At 45.8% G+C, this 25,542-nt stretch overlaps 1 protein-coding gene across 1 annotated transcript in view; it reads left to right on the top strand.

Moving 5' to 3' along the window:
- daam2 (dishevelled associated activator of morphogenesis 2) overlaps positions 1-25,542 on the top strand; it is a 139,691-nt gene that overhangs the window by 86,009 nt on the left and 28,140 nt on the right. The window contains 9 exon segments of the mRNA XM_083792351.1: positions 316-390; positions 6,229-6,323; positions 17,054-17,387; positions 19,079-19,189; positions 19,600-19,703; positions 19,818-19,884; positions 20,126-20,243; positions 21,139-21,277; positions 25,429-25,487. Of these exon segments, the coding sequence (XP_083648477.1) occupies positions 316-390; positions 6,229-6,323; positions 17,054-17,387; positions 19,079-19,189; positions 19,600-19,703; positions 19,818-19,884; positions 20,126-20,243; positions 21,139-21,277; positions 25,429-25,487 (1,102 nt within the window).

The following is a 25,542-nucleotide window of genomic DNA, read 5'->3' as shown; positions in this document are numbered from 1 at the left end:
ATTTTAATCATTTTCAGCAATGGGATAATAATGTATTGGGTGAGTAGATCTTGTTGAGCTGGTCATTTTGAAAGTAGCTCTCTGAACGGAGGCATCCATTCATCTTGTAGATACGTTGACCCAACACGGTCAACTGCATTTATTGTGCCTTTAATTCCTGTCACAGTTGAAAAGCGGCGTGAAACCCCGCTAGGCTGAGTTTGTATTGTTTTAACTGCTGAGGCGCAGGTGTATACGAGTTACAAACCCCAACTTGAATGAGGACAAAACCACGACCTGTCTCACCATGTCCGTTGTCTTTGTGTCCCCGCACAGGAGCAAGAGGACCCCAACAAGCTGGCCACCAGCTGGCCTGACTACTACATCGACCGCATCAACTCCATGGCTGCTGTAAGTCCACACACAAACTCATCCCATGACCCACGCAGTCGAATCCTGAGTGTTCCTTTCGCGGGACCGCTTGGTTACGTTTGTACATTCTCAGTGTTACAAGTAGGTAATTAACCCATTCTGACCTGAGATCAGATTCATACGAGGTTTCCACTGGACACACACTGGTCTGATTAACCCATTCTGACCTGAGATCAGATTCTAAAAATGTCAGTCGTTATTCGATTTTTCAAAAATAGCAGACCTACAAGCTCGTAGCTCGCCACTCGGTGGGGTCCTTTTGGTTACATTTGTACCTTCTCAGAGAGTTTCAAGTAGGTAAGGGTTCATTTAGTTACATTTGTTCGGTTTGCAATGTTTGCGGATAATGTAAATCTGTGTCTCTTCTAAAGCCTGATTTATGGCTGCCATATGACCTCATGGCTCATTGACGAATCGGATGTTTTTGGTGCGTGAAGTGGCCATACAACAGTGTGTCTAATATCACACTATCACTCTCTTTCCCTTTCCGAATTGTCCGATAGATGTGAACATTCCTTTAATCTTACTGTTACAGTACCGTCTGCTAAATTTAGGCCTCTTCTAACTATTCCCAAGAGGTCAGTGTTCTCTCACGCGTTCTCTCTCAAGCTCCCCTTGGCTCGCTGTGTCATTTCCCTGCTGACTCGGCACGCTAGCGGTCACAGGGTTACATTAACAAGGCTCATTCCTTCTTGTGTGAACCCCGGCGTTCAGGCACAGCAATGACCGGTCACTTAGTCCAGTGTTTCCCAAACCTTTTCATGTCAAGGACACCCAAACTATCCTTTAGCTGGAGACCCCCTGGAACTCCCTCAAGGACCCCTGGGGCCATCGGACCCCACTTTGGGAACCGCTGATTTAGTCACTCTGCGTCTCCACGCGGCCTGAAGAATTTAGTCACAAAGTGACACAAAGTGTTAGCTTGTAGATCTGTTATTTCAATAATTTTCATTGTGGAAACTGGATAATTGCGGTTATCTCAAGTTATTGCGATTAGACGATTATGTAATAATTTGTGACAGTGATCACTCAGCACACAACAAAACTGAAAGGAACCAAGATCACAGTTTTGTTGTTTGGAGACGATATTGGTGCCAAGTAAGAAAGGCATCATAACAAATGCCATTCGAAGCAAAAGGAGGAACGAACTCCCCATTGAGTACGACACAGATCCTTCATCCGTGACCTAATTAAGACGTTTCTAGGTTTTTGCCAGTGACCTTTTTACCCAGAGGCCCTCGTCACCGCGACAACTTGGCTCCGCAGATGTTTGAACATCATAAAAGTTGAAATTTAGGACTGACTCTTAAAGAATGACACACAAGCATGAATTCTTGGAGACACGGGTCACTAAGTGGTCTTTGGGACATAGTCTTGTAATTCCAGCAACGTTTGGGAACAAACTCTCCACATTCCACTTTTCTTTTCTTTTTTTTTCTTTTTTTCCTATGTCAGACACCTGGCCAAAACAGCCCAGGAATTTGGATATTTACAAGTCTTTCCAGGTCACGGAGTACACAAACTGTTGAACTGTAATTCACGCGTATCGCCGTGGACAGAGGGCCAGGCGGTAATGGCATTTGATATCTGTTTATTGCCATGTTGTTTGTTTTTCTGGCAAACACGCCTGTAGCAACAAACCATGTTTACATCTCTGCTATTTTTACAGCGTTTTTTGTTTATTGGCTTGACTTTGGGGGAAAATTATAGCAATTTTTTTGCACCAGAGCATTCGGTATACCTGAGCATAGTGTAGCAACCTGGAGAAGCAATTATACTGTAGCTCTCTGAAATGTTCAGACAGTTCTCTCTCTCGCTCGCGCGAGCGTGCGCACACACACACACACACACACACACACACACACACACACACACACTCTTAAAGTACAGTTGACAGACGGCACAGATTTGTGAGTCGTCAATAATTTGAATGTTTTCCCCTGCCATCGGCTGTCGCACGCACTCATCAAACTCAAAGTATGTCAGGTTTCATTTTTCTAAACCAAAACCGCCCATTTATTTCCTCACACAGGAATCTTCTTGGATGCTCTCTGGGTTGCTCAATGTTCACGTTGTCACGTGTCAGCCAAGTGTCTCCATTCAGCATCTGTTGTCAGCCAAGCCCGTATCTCTATTGATTCGCCTTAAATTTGACACGTTCCTCTCGTTCCTGACTTTCGCCCGAACAACCCGTCTCGCTCAGTATTTTCTCTACAGTGCTGCAGTCCAGACCAGCGGCTCCCAAACGTTTTAGCTCAAGACCCGAAAGAGAAGTTGGACGTTAGAAAATAGCAGATGTACAAGCTTCGCTTCACGCCGTGTTGTGAGCCTATACATCTTCTATTTTCACTACTTATTTTTTCAATTTATTTTTTAATTCACTTTTCAATGTATGGCACAAAACAAAAAGAGTGGATATTTCACTCGTGACCCATAAAAAATTGGTCCGCGGCCCATCTGGGTCCCGACCCACTGTTTGGGAAACAGTCGGGTCTAGACAGTACAGTATCTTGACGGAGGAAGCTTTGGAAGGCCCTGATGTTGCTCTGCAGTGACCTCACACAACTTGGCTTCCATCAGTATACTGCACAGTGAGCGTGAGCTCCGGGGGGAGGAGAGAGAAGAGAAGAGGAGAAGAGAGGAGAGAGGATGAGGAGGGGAGAGCCCCTCCACGGTAGCTGGGTTATTGGATGAGATCATCCTCGCCTTTGCCGCCCGGAGAGATTACAAGCAGTTCCTTGATGCTCATTCATAAAAACCCCTGTCAGGACGCTGGAGATATTGTTGGCCACACCGTGTGACGGTTCAGGCGTTGCAGCCTCCTGATTATCCCATTTTGGGCGGGAACCCCTTTGGTGTTTTAAGCATTACTTTATACTTATTTTATAGCTGTTGAAAAATAGCAGATCTACAAGCTCTTGTAGGTCTGCTATTTTTGAAAAATCGTGAAAATGCCTCAAATCTTTGAATATATATTATTACAGAGTGAACATTTTAACTCATATCTTTGCTTCTGGGGGGGGGGGGGGGGGGGTCCCTGGAACAACATATGGAACAACATATTTTCAGATGGGGGGGCGGAGGCCAAATACATAACATTTTGTGGGTCCTTGACATGAAATATTGAGCACCACTGATGCAGAAACATAGGGTTTTTCAGAAAACTGTCGGGATTTTGAAGACATTTTTTTAATTTCGACGTCGGGTCTAAATGGGTTATGACAGGCTTCTGTAGGCCTGCCGAGTCCAAAGCTAGCCTGCTGTACCTCAAGCTTCTTGCTGGCCTATAACAGAATGGGAAAGACTGGCGTCTGTCTTGAGCACTGTTGCCATGTGAGCTTGTTATTATAATAAGCGACTTTTGGCTGCTTTTTCTGTAAAGTTTATATTTGAGCGTTGCGTTTTTTTTGGGGCTGTTTCTAAAGTGTACTTGGGACTTGCTTGCTTCCAATTTATTTGATTTTATTAGGTAAACAAATTTTTTCTGTTTTTCTTTTCTGCCTTTATTGATAGTTGAACTGAAGATGTACAGGAAAGAGGAGGGAGAGACTGGTAGAGACACAGCAAAGTTTGTCATGAACGGGACTCGGACATGCAACGCGCTGTCAGGCCAGAGCCTATATGTGGCATGCGCCTGGACCGCTAGGCCAGCGGGCGCCCAATGGTTTAAAGTGCTCATGTGGCCTATAGTTGCTTCTGTTCTGCTTGTTTTCACAAAATATGGCAACACACATGGTCTTGAGATGCATCCAGAGTGGGGTTAACATTTTCTCCTGAGATTCTAGGCTTAGCGTTGCTGATTCACTTTGTCTGAGGTCTTTCTTTAACACCGTGCTGTTAAACATCCTTTGTCATTCATTAAAGGTGTTCTGTTTTTGCTCTTCGCCATGCAGGCCTGGCTGGTGCATACACGTACGTATGTGATAGTGTTGGTTGAGTTATTGTCCCGTTCACTCTAACGATACATCACATCAACGGTTAGCTGGAAGACAGGCGTTCTCTAGTTGGAGGTCACTGTACATGATGCCGGTTTATCAACGGGATAACGGCATCCTCATGTGCGTCTTGGCCACAGCTTAGCACGAGCATACACAAACCAGATGTAGTGAGGAGCGACTTGGCCAGACTCGTTGATACGGCGAACTGGCTCACACAGCGTGAGCGAACCATCTATGATCCCCGCCACTCGCTGTGTCCAGCTTCCCATCGAGTATGAACATATTCATTTAGAAATATAAGAGCCGTAGCGCTCACTTCTTGGCAAATGGACCTGGAAGCATCTGGACATGAGGCTAAATCGACACGATGGATGTTTTGACTGCACAGTTGCTAGTTTAAACACTTTCTCTATCTCTTTCTACTCTCTTGCTTTCTCTCTCACACACACACACACACACACACACACAAGATGGCGGTTGGTGGGCGTCCACTGGCCTAGCAGTCCAGGGCAGGCACATACCACATATAGGGCGCATGCCTGACAGCGTGTCGTGGGTTCAAGTCCCGATCCCGACAACCTTTTCTTGGTGTCATTCCCAGTCTCTCTCGCTCCCGATTTCCTGTCTGTCTCCACTGTGTCCTATCAACAAAGGCAGAAAAGCCCCAACATTTTTTTTTTTTTTTAAAGATGGCGGTTGGCAATGAAACGTGGGGTTGTTGCAACTTATTCAGAAGAACATGCGGGTGTTTTAGTAGACGTCAACAACCAAGTTTGACCCTAGTGTAAGGAGTGCTGGGCGTTGGCGAAACGAGGTCATTAAAAATAATGATTTAGTTATTTCAGGCAAATTGACAGGCAGACCCTGTTACTAGCATTTTACTGTGCTGCTAAAAACACACAGTGGTTGAATCTTTGGCATTTTGGCAGCTCTCTACCATGGAAAATGCCTGCAGAGGCTAAACAGAAGCCCTGCGCCCCCGACTAATGGGAGCAGAGCAGTCCTTTGATGTTGTTGAGGGGAGCCTCTTTAAGCGTCGCACAACTGTATTAGCGCTCGCACACTGGACTTGAGTTTTTTAATGATCTGCCTCATTTGTTGTGGGCTTGATTGGAGCTAATTGCCCACGGGTCTTTTTTGGCATGTTGTGTAGCGTCAAACAGCTCTTTAATCGGAAAATGGCATGGGAAGGAGAGGAGAAGCGTGATTTGTGATGCCTGTGACGTAAACACACTAATTGGACTCTGATCTGTGTTGTGGGGGGAAAGATTTCAACACAGCAGTCACACCACTAGGAGAGCAGTGTACAGTGGTTGACCTACACAGTCAAATCCTCTGTGTTCATTTATCCATTTGCAACTCTGGAGAGTGGACAGAAGGAACCAAATGGACCCGTATGGGAACATCTCTCCACTCTCAGGGTTCAATGAACACTGAATACTGTACTGTGTATATGGCGCATGCATGGTGACACAGTGGTTAGCACTGTTGCCTCACAGCGAGAACATGTCCCGGGTTGGAACCCTGCGGCAGGGCGGGCCATTCTGAGTTTTCATGGTCTCCCTGTGTTGGCACAAAAGGGAAGAGACCAAGGCACGCTTGTGGACAAATGCAAATGCCTTTTAATGAGTCTGTCTAATGCAACAATGCAATTAAAAACAAACAAACTAAATATATGTATACACCTACAGTACACGTTGGCGGCAACAATGCCTCCATTATGCGCTCCCGGGGCTCCATTTTCCTCCCACAGAAAAAGACGTATCGTTGCTGTCGGGCAGAAACCTCCATTATCCATTATGTCCATTTTCTAACATTTTGTGTTAAATATAAACTGCATCAGCGTTTGTCTGTGTCCATCACTCCTCTCTGTGTACAGATGCAGACTCTGTTCGCGTTCGATGAAGAGGAAATGGATATGCGGAACAAGGTGGTGGAAGACCTGAAGACGGCCCTTCGGACTCAGCCAATGAGGTAAGAGCATGGCCATACACCGTCCGTAAGTGTTCATATAACGACTCAGAGGTCGTGTCCTTTCTTTTCGTCCTATTTTGTCTGTGGATTTTAGCCATGCGAGGTTCCGTTCCTCCTATTTTGACTATGTTTTGAACCCCTAAGTAATCTTTCACCTAATGTATCAACTGTCTCAGATGTTAGGCTTTTTTTTACTATGTTGTTTTGAACACATGCCAGTTGGGTTATTAATATTAAGCAACCACTGTATTGTTTAGCACGCACGCACGCATGCGGCTGGAGTTGGGAGAAACTGTCCTCAGTGATTACTGTTGCTCTCGAAGTGCATGAGAAAGCATATGTTGACAGTATACTTACTATAGTCTTGGGGTTGGGTGTGGGAGTAGGCTGGACTTGTGACTTCAATATGTTTCTACAATCCTGCAGGCTATACAGCCCTCCGGGGTAAGAGTTCAACAACGCACAGCTGATGTCTGTTACAGTAGTTATTCTCAACCTTTTTATTCTCAAGGCCCCCCCCCCCGTCCCCCCCCGTCCCTGTTTGATCTGCATTGGTCCATGGATTTATGTATATGTACAGTATTTAATAAAAAAGCATCTGTGGGACCCCCAATCTACACTGTAAAATCCTCCTGAGTTCATTTAATTCTGAGAGTGAACCAAATTTAGTTCCATTTAGTTCCATTTCTACAGAGTTGCAGGGCCGTAAAGGTGCATTTTGTTCACCTTGCAATCAATAATGCATGCTGGGGAGTGGGGGACCCCATGGAACCTCTGCCCCGCCCCCTGGAAACCCCCCAAGGACCTCTGCCCCCCCCCCCCCCCCCAGGAGCGAACCTTGAGAACCACTGTCTCACAGCATCTGTTTCTTTGATTCGTTCCTATAACCATTTGGCTTAATGGGGGTAACGTTACACTTAACAGTTTGTAATGCGCGAGAATTGAATAATCTCCCACAAAGGCTTTCTCTTCTCGTCTCACCACAATTAAGAAATAAAATCGCTTTTTAATCATCAAATTGAACCGAGACCCCTTGACCACATCAAGACACCCCCCCCCCCCCAACCTCCCTCCCCTCAGCGGAGTCACCAGCAGCAGCTGCGCCACCTCACTCATCAGCCGCGACCAAACAGCCTGCTGATGGATTCTACCTACCCCCGTCAGCGGCTCCTTTGGCGCTGTCCGTAGCTCTGTGCCAACTCTATGATGTAGTGGTCTGGGCCCAGTTGGGGGTGTTGAGTTTTCTCTCGGGAAGCAATGAAGTGACAGACTTTAAAGTGCAGAGTGACACAAACCCAGGAGGGTCTAACGTGTCTGGGTCGCTCGCGTCTGGGCCCTCTGTCTGTGCTTCTACTGTACAATATGTGTGTGTGTGTGTGTGTGTGACTGTGTGTGTGTGTGCGCGCGAGTACTTATACCCACGTGCGTGCATACTTAGTGCAGTATGTCTGTGTCTGAGTATTCTAAACCTCCATCGCCTAGATATTTTTTGTGAGCCTTTAAACGTTATGAGGAAGCTGAGGTAGCATGTTCACGTTGCAACATTCTGCGCTCGATGAATCCCACGCTGATGTATGCATCCCTTTTATCTTTAATTTACCACCGTACGAGTTCCTACATAATGACCCAATCAATGCAAACCACTGTGTGCACCTGGTGTCACAGTATAACATTTGCATAATGGTGCCACTGCTAACGTATTAGATATGTGATAAAGGAAGGACGGTAATGTTTGGTGGCAAGCAGTTGTGCAATTATCGAGGCATGTTCCCACAATGCCATTAGCATTGTGGGAACATGCCTCGATCATTTAGTCTTTGTCTTTCTCAAATTGGTTACACGAGTAGGATAAAAAAGGGCCAGGTGGTTCTGTGCTTAAGGCCACCCAGCAGTATGGGTTTAATGTGTGTGGCTAAAGCCTCCGTTAAGCCTGTCTACTCGGGGGAGGGTTTATAGGTCGTCGTTTGTGTGTGTGTGTGTGTGTGTGTGTGTGTGTGTGTGCGCTCATTTTCTCCCTTAAAGCCTTTGTGTGTATGGTGTCCGTATTGTGTTTGTGACGTCACGTGTGAAACGTACATGTTGTTTCGACATGCTCACGTATCTGTTTTGTGTGTGTGTGTGTGTGTGTGTGTGTGTGTGTGTGTGTGTGCGCTCAGACCGGTCCGTTTTGAGGATATGCTTGTGTCTTTGTACTTATGCAGTACGGTACAGTACCGCCCCCCTCCTACCATAATCAGTGGAGATTTACGACTGCTGTTGTTTTGGATGGCCTGAAATGGCTTCTTCCCTCCCTCGCCCCGATTTGGCCGGCCAAAGAGACAGCTGCGTTGTGTAAAGTTAAAAAAATAAAAAAGGGGCCCTTGTGCCCTCAGCTCCTTCCAGAAGGCCACAGCACCCAACCGCATGGTGGTGGGCACACAGCGTGCCAAAGCGGAGCGCACAAAAGCAGCACATTGTCAGTGAGCCGCCCACCGACGTATAGCTTCTCCCCGTGTGTATAGTACATTTTATGACAGGGCGCTGAATTGGCAGGGCAGCTGTTTACCAGCTCCTCGTCAAAGTGTTTGGGGCTGCAGTGTTCATAAACACAGCAGGTCACGGTAAGAGCACTGTCGCTAAACACTGTAATTGTGTCCTGACACCTTCGCTGAAGAATTGTCCGAGTGTCCCCCTGTCATTTGATGACTCATTTTTCAGGCTCACAAAGTCATGGGGTCATGTCTGCGTGCATGAGTTGAGCAGTTGGTCTTTGCTATATTTATTGATGTCCTTTCATTGATGTCCAATAAAAAAGAACATCAATATATCAATGTGACCCCAGAATAAGGATTACTTTTTTACTGACCAAAAGTGCTTTTTTTTAAAGGGGTCAGCCAGTATTTGTCACCCTCCAAATATGGGCTATGTATGTACCCCATTTTGCCCAAATACAGAGTTCCACATATCTCCTGACTGGCTTCCAAGTACTCTGTGTTATGTGTCTGGCCTGATATTTCAGATCAGACTTGCACAAACTGTGTACCTAGTAGATTGCAAATGAAATTCGCTATTAGATTCAATCTTGTTTGATATGTACGATAGGAATTATACAGCCCTCCCCCCTGCTCAAAAAAATAATATATATATATTGTTTTTTGTTTTAGTTTTATTGGCTGAACTTCCATGCTAAGTGATTTTTACAGCTTATTTCACTTTCATTCCCTGTCAGCAGTTGTTACTTTGTTTACCTGTGGTCAAATGGGTCTTGAAGTTTCATGTTGGCACTGTGAAGTGCCTCACGTTTCTAATGAGCCTTGGAGGCCCCATACACAAACAGAACTCCTACTACAGCATTGTGGGCCAAGGAAAAGGGCAAGCGGTTCATTTTAGCTTCCAAATAGTAACATATTGATTACGGAATACATCATTGAGTCTTTTTAGCTGTTAGGAACAGTACACACGCTGTGTACTGTGTACCAGACTGATATATCGGTTTGGATGATATTTGACTTATTTGCGGCACGAGTATCTGCAATTATATGTTGCTTTTTTTACTTCAAAAATCAATATCATGATAATATATTGCCTCAAATTTGTTGTGCGCTTGTAGATTTCCACTATGTTTGCACCCCACCATTTCACAACAAAGTATAATACAGGTTTAACCCATTTTGGGCGAGAACCCCTTTTGGTGTTTTAAACATTTTAACATTATAAACGTTATAATTTAGCTATTGAAAAATAGCAGATCTACAAGCTCATAGCGCGCCACTCGGTGGTGCGCTATGAGCTTGTAGGTCTGCTATTTTTGAAAAATCGAAGAACTGGCGCGCTATGAGCTTGTAGGTCTGCTATTTTTGAAAAATCGAAGAACGACTGACATCGAAACATAGCTTTTTCAGAAAACTGCCAGGATGTAGAAGACATTTTTAGAATCTGATCTCGGGCCTAAATGGGTCAACAAAATATTGTGTTCATTGTCATGATTTGTCACGATCCGAGTTGGCTTTGTCCGCGGCGTAACCGTCTTTAAATAAATACTTTAAGAAATGCCTATGAGGAAAATGAACGGCGATTTTTTTTCCGGGTCTCTCGAGGGGGCGGGACTGCGACGCTCTATATAGTGCATCATCATCGGAGGTCGCAGGGTCCACGCTGGCCCAGAACCCACTGGAGTCTCGCGTGGGTCCGTGTCAGTAGAGCGTCACAATTGGCCTTCCTGGGACGGCTCTTTGGACGCGGCTCCCGCGCCGCAGCGCTTCCAGCAAGAATATTGACTCGAGTTGAGTCACCCTCTCCCGCTCCTCAGAAGAGGAGCCTTGTGTCAATAGCAGCCCTTTGGAAGGTCCAAGTTTTCCCCTCCGCCATATGCAAATATTATCCTTCAAAACAGTGTGCCGCCGGATGTTTCAAAGGTTTCCGCTTCGACAGAGAGTGAACTTTAGATCTGTTTTCACATATCACCGAATACATTAGTGCGGGAGTTGAATATCGCACCTTTAAAGAGCGCTGTATTGGGACAACGGGTGTTTTTCAGTTCCCTCGCGGTGCTGATATTTCTCCCCCCGGCAGCACTGTGGTATTTAGCATTCCAGGGGAAAAAATGGAAGGAAAGTGAGCGAGAGGAGGGGCGCTAAGCGGGGCTCGAGGAGAGATCGGCCTTGTCGTCGAAGGAGGTTTGTGTTGGAGCGGCAATAAAGGGATGCTGAGAGAGAGAGAGAGGGAGAGATAGAAAGACTCCCCTGCCCGCCCCCTCCAAAACACTTTGAGCTTCCCATGTAATTACATGCGCACACACACACACACACACACACACACACACACCCCCCCTCCCTCTTTGGACCATATGTTACAGAAAGACAAATAAATAAATAAATAACTGTTTAATGAAAAGTGAAGACAATTGGGCAGAGCGGTATGAGGGAAATGGAAAATGTATTGTGTATGTATTATGTATTATAGTGAGTATAAAGTCTTGATATATGAGTTGATGTAAAGTTATACTGTGTAGCGTTTATGTTGTTGGTATTCTTTTCGATGATGCCTCTCCGTCTCAAAGCAGGTCCTACTATAGCACCCAAGGATTTTGTAATGCGACAGCAACTTGGGGGTGAATGTGAACGGCCTAGGGTAATAAAAATAGTGTTTAGTAGCTTTTAGAGAAGTTGTGATACACATGGAATGGTTATTGTGAAAATACCAGTGAAAGATTTAATCAAAAGACAACTTTTGTGTAATTTAACAAGTTTAACACGGTATGGCTGTTCCATACAAGGCGCAGGAGCCATTATGGACACACCAGGGGCCACGGTCCATGCATGCACACACACACACACACACACACACACACACACACACACACACGTGCGCGCGATACGAGCTTGTAGGTCTGCTATTTTTTTTTAAATCGAAGAGCGACTGACATTTTTAGAATCTGATCTCAGGTCAGAATGGGTTGATCAGACCAGTGTGTGTCCAGCGGAAACCTCGTTATGAATCTGATCTCAGGTCAGAATGGGATAAACTGACACTATGAGAGCCATTGGCTTTGTGGAATGATATATTTTATACACTACAGATGGGGTACATCATGTGCAACGTGGCCACGGGTGAGATTGTGGTGTGTGTGTGCGTGCGCGCGCGCGCGGAGCCTTTTGTACATGCCGTTGTTCATAAGCTGCAGAATTACAGCATGGCCTCTCACATCACGGAGGATTTATTGGAGTGAGAGCTGTACTGTGGCCGTATCGCATGACTCATCCAAGCACCGCCGACACCTCCGTTTTAAACGGCATTAACCACTTAAACCCTTAAGTCCCTCTGGGCTCTGTGTTAGTGTATTTTCTGGGAAAGCTTTCGCTGAAAATAGCCGATGGACAAGTTTGCAACGCATCGCAGAAAGCGTTCTCCACAATACTGGGGTGTATGAGGACACTGGGGTTTTAGTGTTTAGGCTGCCCCCCCCCAACCTTGTGAGGGCCAAATTTCCCCACATTGTGAGGACACTTGTCCTGTTCCTCACAAGAGAAATGGGTTGTTTCATGGTATATACTGTATACAGTATATTTGTATTTTGTAGAGGTTAGATTTAGCCTTTGGGGTTTGAATTATGGCTGATTTATTATACTAAAAGATATCTGATCTACAAGCTCGCAATTATTTTTTATATTGTATCAGATTAAAATCACCAACCTAAAATGTTGATGTCCTCACAAGTATGGTAATACGTGTGTGTGTGTGCACATTATGCCCACATCCACTTGTGTGGTTAAGCGTTGAGGTGCGGCCCAAGGTCATCCGGAGTTGAAGAAAAGCTTGCCATGTTTGAATGGGTCAAACGTGTAAGTCAACCCTGAGAGAGACCGGCCCGATTGGAACAGGCAGATCCTTTCCGCAGCGCACATTTTGACCTGTCCTAAGACTGCCAATGGCAGCTGGAAGCATTGGTGTAAAGTAACTAAGTACATTTACTTGAGTACTGCACTTAAATACAATAATTGTGAGGTATTTAAGTACTTTACTTAGAGTATTTCCCTATACCTTTACTTCTACTCCACTACATCTCAGAGGCAAATGTTGTACTTTTACTCCACTACATTTATTTGAAATCTTTTGTTGCTAGTTTCTTTGAAGATTTTTATATTGATTAGAAAACATACAGTAACCACTTCAACCCTATATACATTTCGGTAATTTTATAGCAGATCTACAAGCTCACAATTCATCGCAAAAATGGGACTAGTGGACAAGGGATCCAGTATCAGTAAAAGACACAAGTCATTTTACACAAAATATTGCGATGCGTTGTGAGCTTGTAGATCTGCTATTTTCTGCCAGTGTAAAATCAGCCATTATGACGGCATCAAGGCCCGCCAAAATACATTTTAGTCGACTAAATCAACTGTAGATTGAATCGACTAAAACTAGACCAACACAAAAAATATTCCAGGTGACTAGAATGTGAATGCAAATGTAAACTATTCAAAAGACTATGACTAAAACTAAAATCAACATTTGCTGTCAAAATCCACACTGGTTTGAACTCATCCGCATACCTCCTCCAGTTGTTTCCAGTTTCCTTTGATGGCCCTTGGCCCGGAATCAACATCACACGCTGCAGTGTCATTTTCACTTCTCTGTCGTTATTGTTTAGTCTCATCCCATTCTCTGTCGTGTGCATGTGTGTGTGTGTGTGTGTGTGTGTGTGCATTCACATCTTTCTTTTCTCCCCCCCCCCCCTTCCCCTTTTTAAGGGGAGGTTGGCTAGGCCCTCAGCATTGTTCAGCACCGCCTGCACTCATACCGTATGCAGCAGTCTGCAGTCGTCTGAAGCTCTCGGCCGTCTTGAACGCAGCCCCCGTGGGGGTTTTAAAAGTATGCGGCGGCCGTTCCAAAAACAAAATGGCTGCACGCCACTCGGCCGAGTGTGAATGTTAGTGGAAATGAGCGAGAGGGAGAGAGACTATGAGGGCGACTGTGGCTGGCTCAAGAGGTAGAGCAGGTCGTCCAATGATCCATGGGTCGGCGGTTCGAATCCCGGCTCCTCCTGTCTACATGTCGAAGTGGCCTTGGGCAAGACACTGAACCCCAAATTGCTCCCGATGTGCTGGTTGGTACCTTGCATGGCACAATCGGTGTATGAATGTGTGTGTGTGAATGGGTGAATGTAATGCACAATCTATGTAAAGCGCCTTGGATAAAGGCGCTATATAAATGCACCATTTACCATGAGTTTCGGGCAGTAGTACTTGTCAACCAGTAGGCATCCTGCCTGACACCAGGGTCTAATGACCGGCTCCAACCACTGCAGATGTACTAGTTATATTGTATTAACATACTCTTGGATAAAATTATCTGTTTTGTTCATCAAAAAGTTCAGGATTGCGTCTTTAAACGGGTTTGGCTCTTAAGGGCTTCAAGCAGTGACTTGAGTCATTTCCAGCATATCGTCTTTGTCGGGTGGAAACCTCATCATGTCCAAAAGTATATAGCAGAAGTAGCAGATCTACAAGCTCTGGTAGCAGAGAGGGTCCAACTCACGCACCCACCGGAGGAAAGAATAAGGGATGACAAAGGTATATGGGGAGTGAAATAGTGGAACAGGAGTAGAGTTGGATGGCAGCTTACATGTTGGATGGTTTTGGTTTACAATATTGTGGGGATTATCCTTTGAGCAGCTATGCTCTGCCAATATGTATATTATTTGCATATACATGCGTCAAAACCCCATAATGTGTGCTCGTGCAAGACAAGTATGTGTGGACACAGGGCTGTGTGTGTGTGTGTGTGTGTGTTCTGCACGGTGAACGTGTGTTTCAACCGAGCTGTCAGCAAACCAACGGAGCATGACATCCATGGCAGCAAAACGAAGCCTTGAATCTGGTCCGCCTGTTTTGAAGCCATATTCCAAGATCAACTGGCCCATCTCCCCGCGTTCTGCATGCATTAATCATTAACTCGGCTCCGCTTTTTTTTAATTCCTCTTCCAAAATGAAGCGTCTCTCTCTCTCTGCGGCGGGTTACGAGTCTGTGGAAAGAATGAACGGCCGATTGATTATCCGATCGATAACGGTTCTTCTCCTCAAGCCAAACGATTGTCTGTATAACACTTGGATGCGGTGTGACTTGCGGAGTCGAGTCACATCTCAGGGGGTGGTCAGGAGGTGCACGCACATCCCAGGCCAATTCAACGGGTGCTCGAACAAAAAGAACAAACTGCAACAGAAAGAATACGTCTGCACACCGTTTCAAAAGAAACGTCAAATATGGTCAAATATATTTTTTAGGGATCTTTCAAAATGGTGTGCAGATGTATTCTTTCTTTTGCTGGTTGGATTCTGAAGCAGCATCCTCATTGTGGGGAAGTGTTTCACAGAACATTGCAGATCTGCTTTGTTCAGATCTGCTTTGTTCAGTGAAACCCTTCCCCACAATGACAGAAAACTGAAAATACACAATAGTATAGAGCCCTGAGGGACTCCGGTCAACCATTATGGGGTTTAAGTGGTTAATGATGAGTTGGAGACCTCATTCATTAGTGCGGCAAACAATGGAATAGTGTCTGAGGTTGACCACGTGAACCTATTCACAGATTCTTGAAAATCTTTGTAAACCGTTGTAGCATTTTTTTTGGAAAATCTTCACCTAATGCCTACAGGCCCCACAATAGGCTGGGGTGCCAGGTTTGAAAGTGGTTTAAACCCAATATTTCTCTGCACGCGCGCATGTGATCTGCCAAAGAAGGCTGACCGCCGTGTGTGCGTGCGTGGGTTCGTTCTTTGGGAGACTCAGGGTTCATGCCAGTTTGTGTGTGTGTGTCCCACCGTACGTGCATATACCTCCATGACTGTATTCTGAATATCTGTGACCGATGGTGTACAAGCAAAGGGAAGAAGCCCTGGATGGAGATGTATAGGATATTACGTACTCTATACATATTTTTCAAGGCAAGCTGTTTGTTTGTTTTTCAACGCCTCTCGAAGGGAGCCAAGTAAGTGCGGCTGAAGGGGATGGAACTTGGACCGTGCTCTTCTGGCTGTGTCAACAACAATGTTCAAAATCTGTTAAAGGCAAACAGCAGTAAATCTCACTTATTTTTGTCTTTGTCTTTTTTCTTCCTCTGTCTTTGCACTTCCCTCCCTCCCTCCCTCCCTCTCTCTCTCTCTCTCTCTCTCTCTCTCTCTTTCTTTCCTCCTCCTCTGTTTCTGTCTTACAAGCTCAACATTGTTTGAAATAATTCATGAGCCCTATCAAGAATCTTCATTCGTGGGAGGCTCATTTTCCTAGTCATAGGTTGTGCCAACCCGGGTGTCAATACCCAACTGTGTCCTTTGACCGCCTTTCAATCAGCTCTGTTCTCTGCTGGAGGGCTTAATTACTTGCCATGGTAATTAGCTGAATACACTAAGTTTGCCATCAAGAAAGTGACAAAGACGGCACATCATGGCTGCTTGATGCATTGTTGCTTGATTGATTGATTGTGATTGATTGAAGAATGCGTACATTTCGAAAGCACAAGTCAATACAAAAACTGTTACTTTGTGGACGAACCATGATAAAGCACTGACACTTGTTTACAACAGGGTCCACCATTTTCAATTCATCAGAACATTTAGAGACGTACAAATACACACAAATCATCATATAAAAAAGGGAAAAACACATTAAATGTGGGGGGAAAAGGGTGGGGGGGACTTAGACTTTATTTACGGGGGCCAGTTTTGAATTGCAGACGTCCGTAGTTGCTCTTTGAGAGCGGTTTTGAATGAATTGAATCCCTTGTTTGAGCCGAATCTGCATGGTATTTGACCATAAAGACATGCAATGCTAGGGTCCACCAAGAACACATCGCTGATCAGTTTGATGGAATCATGGGTTGAATTAATTGTGCTGCCTGGAACTTGCTTTTATTGTTTTTACTACATTCTCATTCTCATTTTTAACAATGTTTTGTTCATGTGGCCTAAACATCCGGTCTCAATGACTGCAGTGGTCGGCATGGCGGCAGTTGGCGAACTCATTCACTGCCAGATAAATAAATAAATAGTCCCCCCGGCCGTTGATAAACACAGAGCCTTTCCCTGTGTTTCAGCAAAAAATTATAAAATAATAATTGTCTATCCGTTCAATAGTTAGTCTGAGCCAAAATGGAGAGGGGAAGAAAGGAGAAGAGCGTCATCTATTGTAAAAAACACACGGCAAAAATAAGTATTCATGTGTATACGTATTTTCTTTGATACCTTCCCTGATAGGTTTGTGACGCGCTTCATCGAGCTGGACGGCCTCACCTGCCTGCTCAACTTCCTGCGCAGCATGGACTACGAGACGTCGGAGAGCCGCGTGCACACGTCGGTCATCGGCTGCATCAAGGCCCTGATGAACAACTCGGCGGGGCGCGCCCACGTGCTGGCCCACCCGCAGAGCATCAACACCATCTCCCAGAGCCTGCGCACGGAGAACATCAAGACCAAGGTGGCCGTGCTGGAGATCCTGGGAGCGGTGTGCCTGGTGCCCGACGGCCACAAGAAGGTGCTGCAGGCCATGGCGCACTACCAGAAGTACGCCGCCGAAAGGACTCGTTTCCAGGTGAGAGAAGCTGGAGTTCAGAGCAGGGGGGTTCTCGGGGGGCGTTCCCTTTGCTGTTATCGGTAAACTCCGCGCTAGGGTTTTTACTGTGTAGAGCAGTGGTTTCCAAACTTCTTTCGTGCCAAGGACCTCCAAATTGACACTAATTAGCCCGCGGACCCCCATTTGAAAAGATATGCCAGAGACCCCCATAAGAGAAGATTTTTACGGCTCTAGCGGTGATTCTCAACCTGTTAAATTTCAAGGATCCCCAGTTTGACATGCATTAGGCTATGGAACAACCTATAATGACATTTCTATCTCTGGGACCTCAATTTATATTGTAAAATCAATGTTAATTTAACTCTGAGAGTGTACAAATGGAACCAAATGGACCCGTTAGGTTCCATTTGTACACTCTCTGAGTTACAGACCCTTAAGGGTCCATGTGGTTTCTGACTATCATTTAGCTGTGGACCCCCTGGAACTCCATCACGGTCCCCTAGGGGTCCCTGGACCCCCCTTTGGGAACCACTGGTGTAGACTCAGAGCAGGGGTCTTCAGGCCAAGGACCCCCACTGCATATTTGGATTCATGTTAAATGTGTATTTTCAGACATTCAACGACTTAAACCCTCAATTATTTGTGTACTTGACCTTTGTCTTGATATTTGGTCTGCCCTTTTTTCCCTGTACACCAAACCTCTTTGCCGAAAACGCGTCGAAGACCCGTTGTGAGCTTGTGGATCTGCTATTTTTGGCCAATGTCCCCCTCCCCCCACAGAATACTAGGGATGAATTTAAGGGGTTTAAAACAAAAAAAAGTATCTCTGACCCCCTCTGTACAGAGTTTGTAATATATTATGAATCTAATATTTTGCCACTACGCAATCACAGTAAAATGACAGTGTAACTTATCTCTCATGATGGATCGTCCATCTTTACACTCTGAGCCACACTTCGTTCCTCCTAATAGAGCTGTTAGTATTTTTTATGGGAACCGAGGACCTTCCGTTACAGGGTGTCACTGCTGAGAACAGCAGGCACACAGAGGTCAGGGGAAAGGGCACACATGGTATTTGAGGGTGACGCTCCAGAGCAAAGAAAGGATAAATCACGCTCTGGGCCCATTTTGATAAGCATAGGAGAGGCCTCGCTGAAATGCTCATACTTAAACTCACAGAGATGAGGTTAAGTCAACAGATGGGCGATATTAAAGGTACATGGGGACGTGCAGAGTTATGGAGCACGCAGGGTGGAGTGTGTGAATATGTGTGTGTGGGGGGGGGGGGCTTAAACAGCTAGCCAGGACTGTGTCAACAAGCTAAGTCTCACAAGTCCCCAAGGGTGTGCTGTAAATCATGCCACTTCAAGCTAAGCTAACAACACAGGCACTGAGTGATTCAGAACTTATGGGCCTTTTAACATTGGTTTGTGTTATGCTCAAGGCGCGAAAATGTGGCTAAGGTTAGTGGGAGACGGCGCGGCGAGAGGCGTGAGAGACATTGGCTTAATTAACGATGTGTGTAGCACACAATTATTTTAACATTGCCGTGTTAGGACATTGACAAAGACTTCACGGTTTTAAATCAACGCTTACCGCTTTTATTGTTCAGTAGCATATTCCTAGTCCATGCAAACTACCCCTTTACGGATAACTGTTGCATCCAAACAGTCAAAGTTGCCAACTGTCTGTCTCTTCTTCCTACCTAGACGCTACTGAATGAGCTGGACAGGAGTACAGGCCGCTACAGAGATGAAGTCAACCTGAAGACTGCCATCATGTCCTTCATCAATGCCGTGCTCAATGCTGGTGCTGGGGAGGTGAGGCCCAAAACGCCACAGGGCCTTTAAAGCCCAGTACAGACAAACGGTTTCCGAGACTGAATCATTTCTTTCGACGGTGGCGAAAATTGCTGAACTACAAGTTCACATTGCTTCATGGATGCGACCCATTGTGAGCTTGTAGGTCGACTATTTTCAACGCATCACAGTCATACGGCGTACAGTAGCATAAATTAAACGCTAGAACATTGTGAAGAAATATCTGAAGTTACCTCTACGACGCAACCCTAAAACGACCTTTTCCCATGTAATTTAGTGAACACACACTGTAGTGATATACTGTGAAAGTATTGCTGATTAATGTGTGCTGCGCATAAGCTACGGGTGAAAATGCAGTCATAGTGCGATTGGACTTCAATCTCTCTATTGTCCATCATGTCGTTTCCAAGGACAATCTGGAGTTCCGGCTCCATCTAAGGTATGAGTTCCTGATGTTGGGCATCCAGCCGGTGATCGATAAGCTGAGGGAGCACGAGAACGCCACCCTGGACAGGTGAGTGGTGGCGACTGGTGCCCAGACCACCGCCGCCCCATGCCAGTTCAACTGTATACTGTCCAACACTGGTTCTCAAACCCGATCTGACCACAAAATCACTTCTCTCTGTAGACATTTGGACTTCTTTGAGATGGTGCGGAATGAAGATGACTCCGAACTGGCCAAGCGTTTCGATACGGTAAGTGGGGTCACTCCACCCACCGTTTCCGTCGTAGAGTCGTAGACGAATATTTGTTTTGTTGTCATCAGTGATGTCATCAGTGGCTACTAATTAAATGAATATACTATAGCAGATTGACAAGCTCAACATTACAAGATTGTAAATCTGCTTTTGATACTTTTGTGCGACACGGTATGATCACGTATAGGGCATTCATTTACAAAAGTGTCAAAAAGTAACGAGGGCTATCTTTCAACAGTCCCACGTGGACACCAAGAGTGCTGGTGCCATGTTTGAGCTGGTCAAGAAGAAGCTGAACCACACGGACGCCTATCCATACCTCCTCTCCATCCTCCAGCACTGCCTACAGATGCCCTGTGAGTAGCTCAGTTACCACAGGGAATGCAGAGTCTACCGAATGTTTGGTAGACTCTGCATTCCCTCAAAAGGCCACAGATGAATGGCTACACGATGGCCTCTAAAGGCCGACGAGCATTTAATACCCGACTGGTCGGATGTCAAAGTCTTGCCTCTGCAGTTTCTGTGTATCGTATAAATGTACAGATCTTATTTATGATGTAACACAATATACTACATCAAAGAGACGTAATAACCTGCACGTGAAGAATATATGCGGCTTGACGGTAATACAGTAACTGCGACTTAACAGCAATAAGATCCATGGCTTTATGATTGGGCTCAATCACGAGTGCCTGGAGTTTTATTAGTCTGTCGGCAGTTGAGCATTTATTACAGGCTGCCTTCAGCCGCGTGGGCACACATTTGCTCAGTGTGTTTTCCGCAGACATATACAGTGCTGTATCATGCAAGATGCATGCGTTAAAGCGAAATAAAATCTCACGATGGAAGAATTGTGTCCTAATGTGCGATTTGTGAAACGGTGGGTTAGGACTCAGGAGCCCCCCCACACTAGCACCGTTTCCTACCCAGTATGTACAGTTATGACGCTCTAGTAATACGGTTTCTGCTGTTCTACATACTGCCAACCAAGTGAAGAAATCACAGCGTCGGCTTTAACATTTGCTTTTATTTGAGTTTGGGTTTTATGGAAGATGCTTCGGAACATATTGCTAGTCTTTCCACTTTAAATGCTCTAATCGTTAATTAACCGAAAGTACTTTCGCTGCACAACATGCTTTCACATGCCTCTGTGGAATCCAAATGACCGAAATCGGCCGTGGCGACTGAGAACTTTAATCCATGCAGGATGTCTTCACTCAAGGTGTTTCTCTCCTTATCCCTGTGGCCCAGATAAGCGCGGCGGGGGCAGCCTGCAGCACTGGCAGCTGCTGGACCGGATCCTCCAGCAGATTGTCCTACAGGACGACAAGGGCGAGGACCCCGACGTGGCCCCCCTGGACAACTTCAGCGTCAAGAACATCATTCGCATGTAAGCCACCCCGATGCCTCTTCCTAAAGGCCGCGTCCACGCCGATGCAACTAGTCGGGACTCCTTGCAACGAAACCGCAGCATGCGACTACTTGCAACAACATGCAACCATTATCCCCTAATAATGGCAGTCGCGGCTAGTTGCATTGGAGCGGTCTGCCCTTTTTAGTCGATCGGCGCGCGCGCAGTCACATGAACGTCTTAATGTTGGCGTGAGAAGTGTCTTGGCATGCGAGGCGGTCATCTAGGTAGGACCACACGAGGTTCCTCTCAGGTCATCATGAAAGGGTTTGTGGCGATGACCATGGTAAATTATCCTAGTCGGCACTCCTGCTTCCACCTCCCCACATGCTCTCTTAAAAATATCCCCCTGCTTGCCCCTCGGTAGCCGTAAATAGACTTGTAATTCAGCAGGCAGCGTCCTCTTAGCATCACTTTTCACCGAGATCAAAGGCGAGGCCGGATGTCAACAACACTTCTTGCGTCTGCGTGATTTGAGGCATGAGGCACGCCTCAGGGTTTTAGTGTAGGCCACAGCAAAAGGTAACCGTCACCACCTATGCGATAACACCCTCTTAAACATTCCAGCTGTAGGACTGGAGTCCAGCTCTTTTTGCTCTTGGCCTTTTGACTGCTGAGCGGACAACGTGATTGGACAGCGTTGGGAGGGTGGGGGTGTGTGTGTGTGTGTGGGGGGGGGGGCATCGTGGGCCGAATTGGAGGAAGCTGCGCGCTGTGGGTGAATCGGCATGAAAGTGGAAGGTCGAGATCAAAAGGAAATCGCTCTAATCGCGTTATAGCCGAGTGCGATGGCCAAGTCAGCCATGATCAGGTGCACTGAAGCAGTCATTTGGTTTGACACAGTAGGAGGAAGACATTGAGAAATATATTTATTTCATGGAGCAAGAAAACCTTTTTCCTCCGGTGCTGGTCAAATTTGACTAGAGAGATTCGTTTTCACATGGTCAGTGTATTGGTTTGTTTTCTGGGGCCCAGCTGGGTTTCAATGAATCTCACAGGAAGATTTGGACTATCCAGCGTTCCACTGTCACAGTTTTTGGTGCGCTATGAGCAGTGTTAAAAGATGGTATTCAGAGCTTTCTCCACGAATTCCTCATTCTCCCACTGCCTTCAATGACCTTCTCTCTCTCTCTCTCTCTCTCTCTCTCTCTCTCTCTCTCTCTCTCTCTCTTCCACTGTTTGTGTAAACTGAGTCAAAAGTGTACCAGTTTTCCTCAGTTTCTCTTTCTGCCTCTCTGCTGTCATTCTTTTCTCTCGCCCCCTCACTTTCACCATCTTTCTCCTGTGTTATTCTCCACAGTTGTGTCATTCCTAAACCAAGCTTCAGCTGCAGTGATTAATGTGTTTAGTCTCGCCGGTGAAAGCACCATAAAGCATAGCAGTGGGCAAAACCTCGGCACGACAGCCAGCCCCCCCCCCCCCCCCCCTTCCCCCCCACACACTATTCAGCCACCATTGTTTGTGTAATCAGCACACTTTAGCGTAATTCTTTCCAGTAGCAAACGGGAGAGCGCACGCTTGAACGTGACATCCAAGACCAGCGTCCATTACCATCGTTTGCAGATCCATTACGGCAGTCGAAACCGATCCCCTCTCTTTACGTTAATGCCAAAGGGCTTGTTGCGTTTCCATAAACCCTCTTATAGTAAATTGCGCCTGGAAAAAGAGACCCATAAACTGAGATTTCCTCGCGTTTTTGGCGGCGCGCCCTCGCTGTAAGGTTGGGAGCAGGGCTCACGCGGGGTAAAATGTTTGTCTCGTGCCGCGGCGGGCTCGGGCAGAGGCGCTGTTAAAACAAATGCGGGACGGAGTCGTTAATCATCTGAGGTCGGCGCGGCGACGTCTCTGACCACTCGCTCAGTCGACTGACCTGGAATTAACACTCCTCTTTAAAAGAGTTTTATTTTTTCCACAGTTGCGTACATGTATCGAGTACTCAACAATAAACTGATTGTTCTCCCCTCCCAATCAAGTCATTGCTGTCGGGCAGAAACCTCTTATCTCCATATTTTTGTGTTTTTTCATAAATGTATGGCCTGGCTAGTGGCTACTTGAACATACTACAGCATCACACACAAGCATTAAAAGTAGTTTCGAGATTGTCAATCTGCTATTTTTGCCATTTTTGAATTTGAATCCTGCAAAGAATCAGTTTTGGACATATGAGGTTTCCACCCGACCGAGACGAAGTGTTGCTTGACCTGTAATTAAAGTAGGATTGCCTTTCTAATCAACTCGCTCCTATTAACCGAAGAACACGAGCAAAAAAAAAAGGTTCTCAGACTGATGAATTAGCTCTTTAATTGCCTCTTGAGAGTTGACTGCGAGCGTTCAGGCATGAGTCATTAAGCAGTCTGTGGTTACTTTATCATGGCTGTTGGTTATATTTGACATCCGGGTCCCTCTGCCATACTGTGTGTTTCCCTCTCTGTCTCATGCAATGGTGGAACAAGTATACTACGATCAGCGGTTTTACTTTAAGCGGCACTACTGTATGTAACTTTTTCTTTATGAATAAAATGTAATTTTCGGTTTTATTTTGTCTCCTTGCTCTTCCAATGAGACCTGTAGATCTTGCCAAAGGATCTGACACATTTTGCCTTTTGGGCCAAGATTTAATTTATCCCCTGAGCATGCAGCCAGGTTCTATTAGCTCAAAGGTAAAAGAATGTTCAAATCCGGGATAGAAGAGGAAAGTTATACGTAGTGCAACTTTAACCCATTTTGGGAGGGACCCCCTTTTGGTGTTTTAAACATGTTATAATTTAGCTATTGAAAAATAGCAGATCTACAAGCTCATAGCGCGCTAGGTCTGCTATTTTTGAAAAATCGTGAAAATATTTCTTGGAGAAATGGAGGATTTAGAAGATTTCTTTTAAATGTCAAGGTCAGGCCAAAATGAGTTAAAGTAATGTACCGCAATGTCAAAATTCTCTGTTTAAAGTATTGAAAAATGGACATACTCAAGTCAAGCAAAATTGTACTTGAGTAAATGTGCGTATAGTTAGTTTCCACCACTGCTCTCTCTTGTCCGTCTGTCCCTCCATGTGTATTTATTGACCGTGTGGAAGTACCGTATTCTCCTCATGTCTTCCACTCTGTGTGTGCTCTTCCACCTCCAGCCATGGCCGCCGACGAGGCTCCAGGTTGATCTCCTCCAATTTCCGTTCCTCTCTCATTCCATCTTTTGTAGAGCGCCGCCTAACACCCGATCGCCGTTTCACTCGCCGTTCATTTTAACGCTGCCATTCATTTTCTCGCCGCGCTGATGATAAACCAGCCGCTTTATCATCGCTGCCCCTGCTCGGCTTCACCAAGCTACTTAAACATCAATATTCATTCACATCCATACTCTCCAGTGTAAACAAGTGTTAACGCCGAGAATCGCAGCTGAAGTGAGCGCTCCAGCAATCATAACCCTGAGTTTAGTTGATTACCACCTTGCAGCATTTATGTTGGCATTAAAAATTGCGAGTGTGTAGCAGCGTACCTCAATCAAAACGCGTCTCATCCCAGTCAGCCGCAGTCTGGCAGCGAAGCGGAATCCTATTCACATGATGGGAAACGGGCAACCAAAAGGGCCTTTCTGTGTGGAGTTAGCATGTTCTCCACATGTTCCCTATAGGGTAGGTATACCCTCACAAAAACATGCAGTGATCCTGGTCTCTATACTGCCTCCCTGTGGCCAGCCGGGGTGCCTGATGGAGGGGAAAGGAACTGGGAAAAAAAGTGGCTTGGACTCCTCATGCATTGAAGGAAGCATGAGGTCAGTCCGTTGCTCTCCCCAGGTTGGCAGAGGGAGTGTAGAGCCTAGAGGCCATTACATTAGACAATTGACACTGGGTGAAAAGAATTGGTTACAAAATTAAATATAAAATGAAACGGGCAGATGCAGCCCATGATTGCCAATGAGGAATCTTTCCAAACCCATATAATGCATTGCCATTTCCACACAATTTCCTGGCTTTGGCTGAGATGGGATGACGGGTTGACCTTTACCTGCCAATTAGACAAGATGCACTGGTCGTGTATCATGTCTGATTTCCTGTGTGTATCTTACCACAGTCTTTCCCCATAGGCTGGTCAATGATAATGAGGTGTGCGTATTTGACCATTGTCTTTCCCCATAGGCTGGTCAATGAGAATGAGGTGAAGCAGTGGCGAGACCAGGCAGAGAAGTTCAGAAAAGGTAAGTAACTGTTTGACACATTGCCCCCCGCAGGCAGAATGAGGAAATGTGGCAT

Source organism: Protomyctophum parallelum (genome assembly GCF_964188405.1).
Source record: "Protomyctophum parallelum genome assembly, chromosome: 20".
NCBI classification, from domain to species: Eukaryota; Metazoa; Chordata; class Actinopteri; order Myctophiformes; family Myctophidae; genus Protomyctophum; species Protomyctophum parallelum.
Note: the sequence above shows the minus strand (reverse complement) of the source record. Positions and strands in the feature narration are given on the sequence as shown.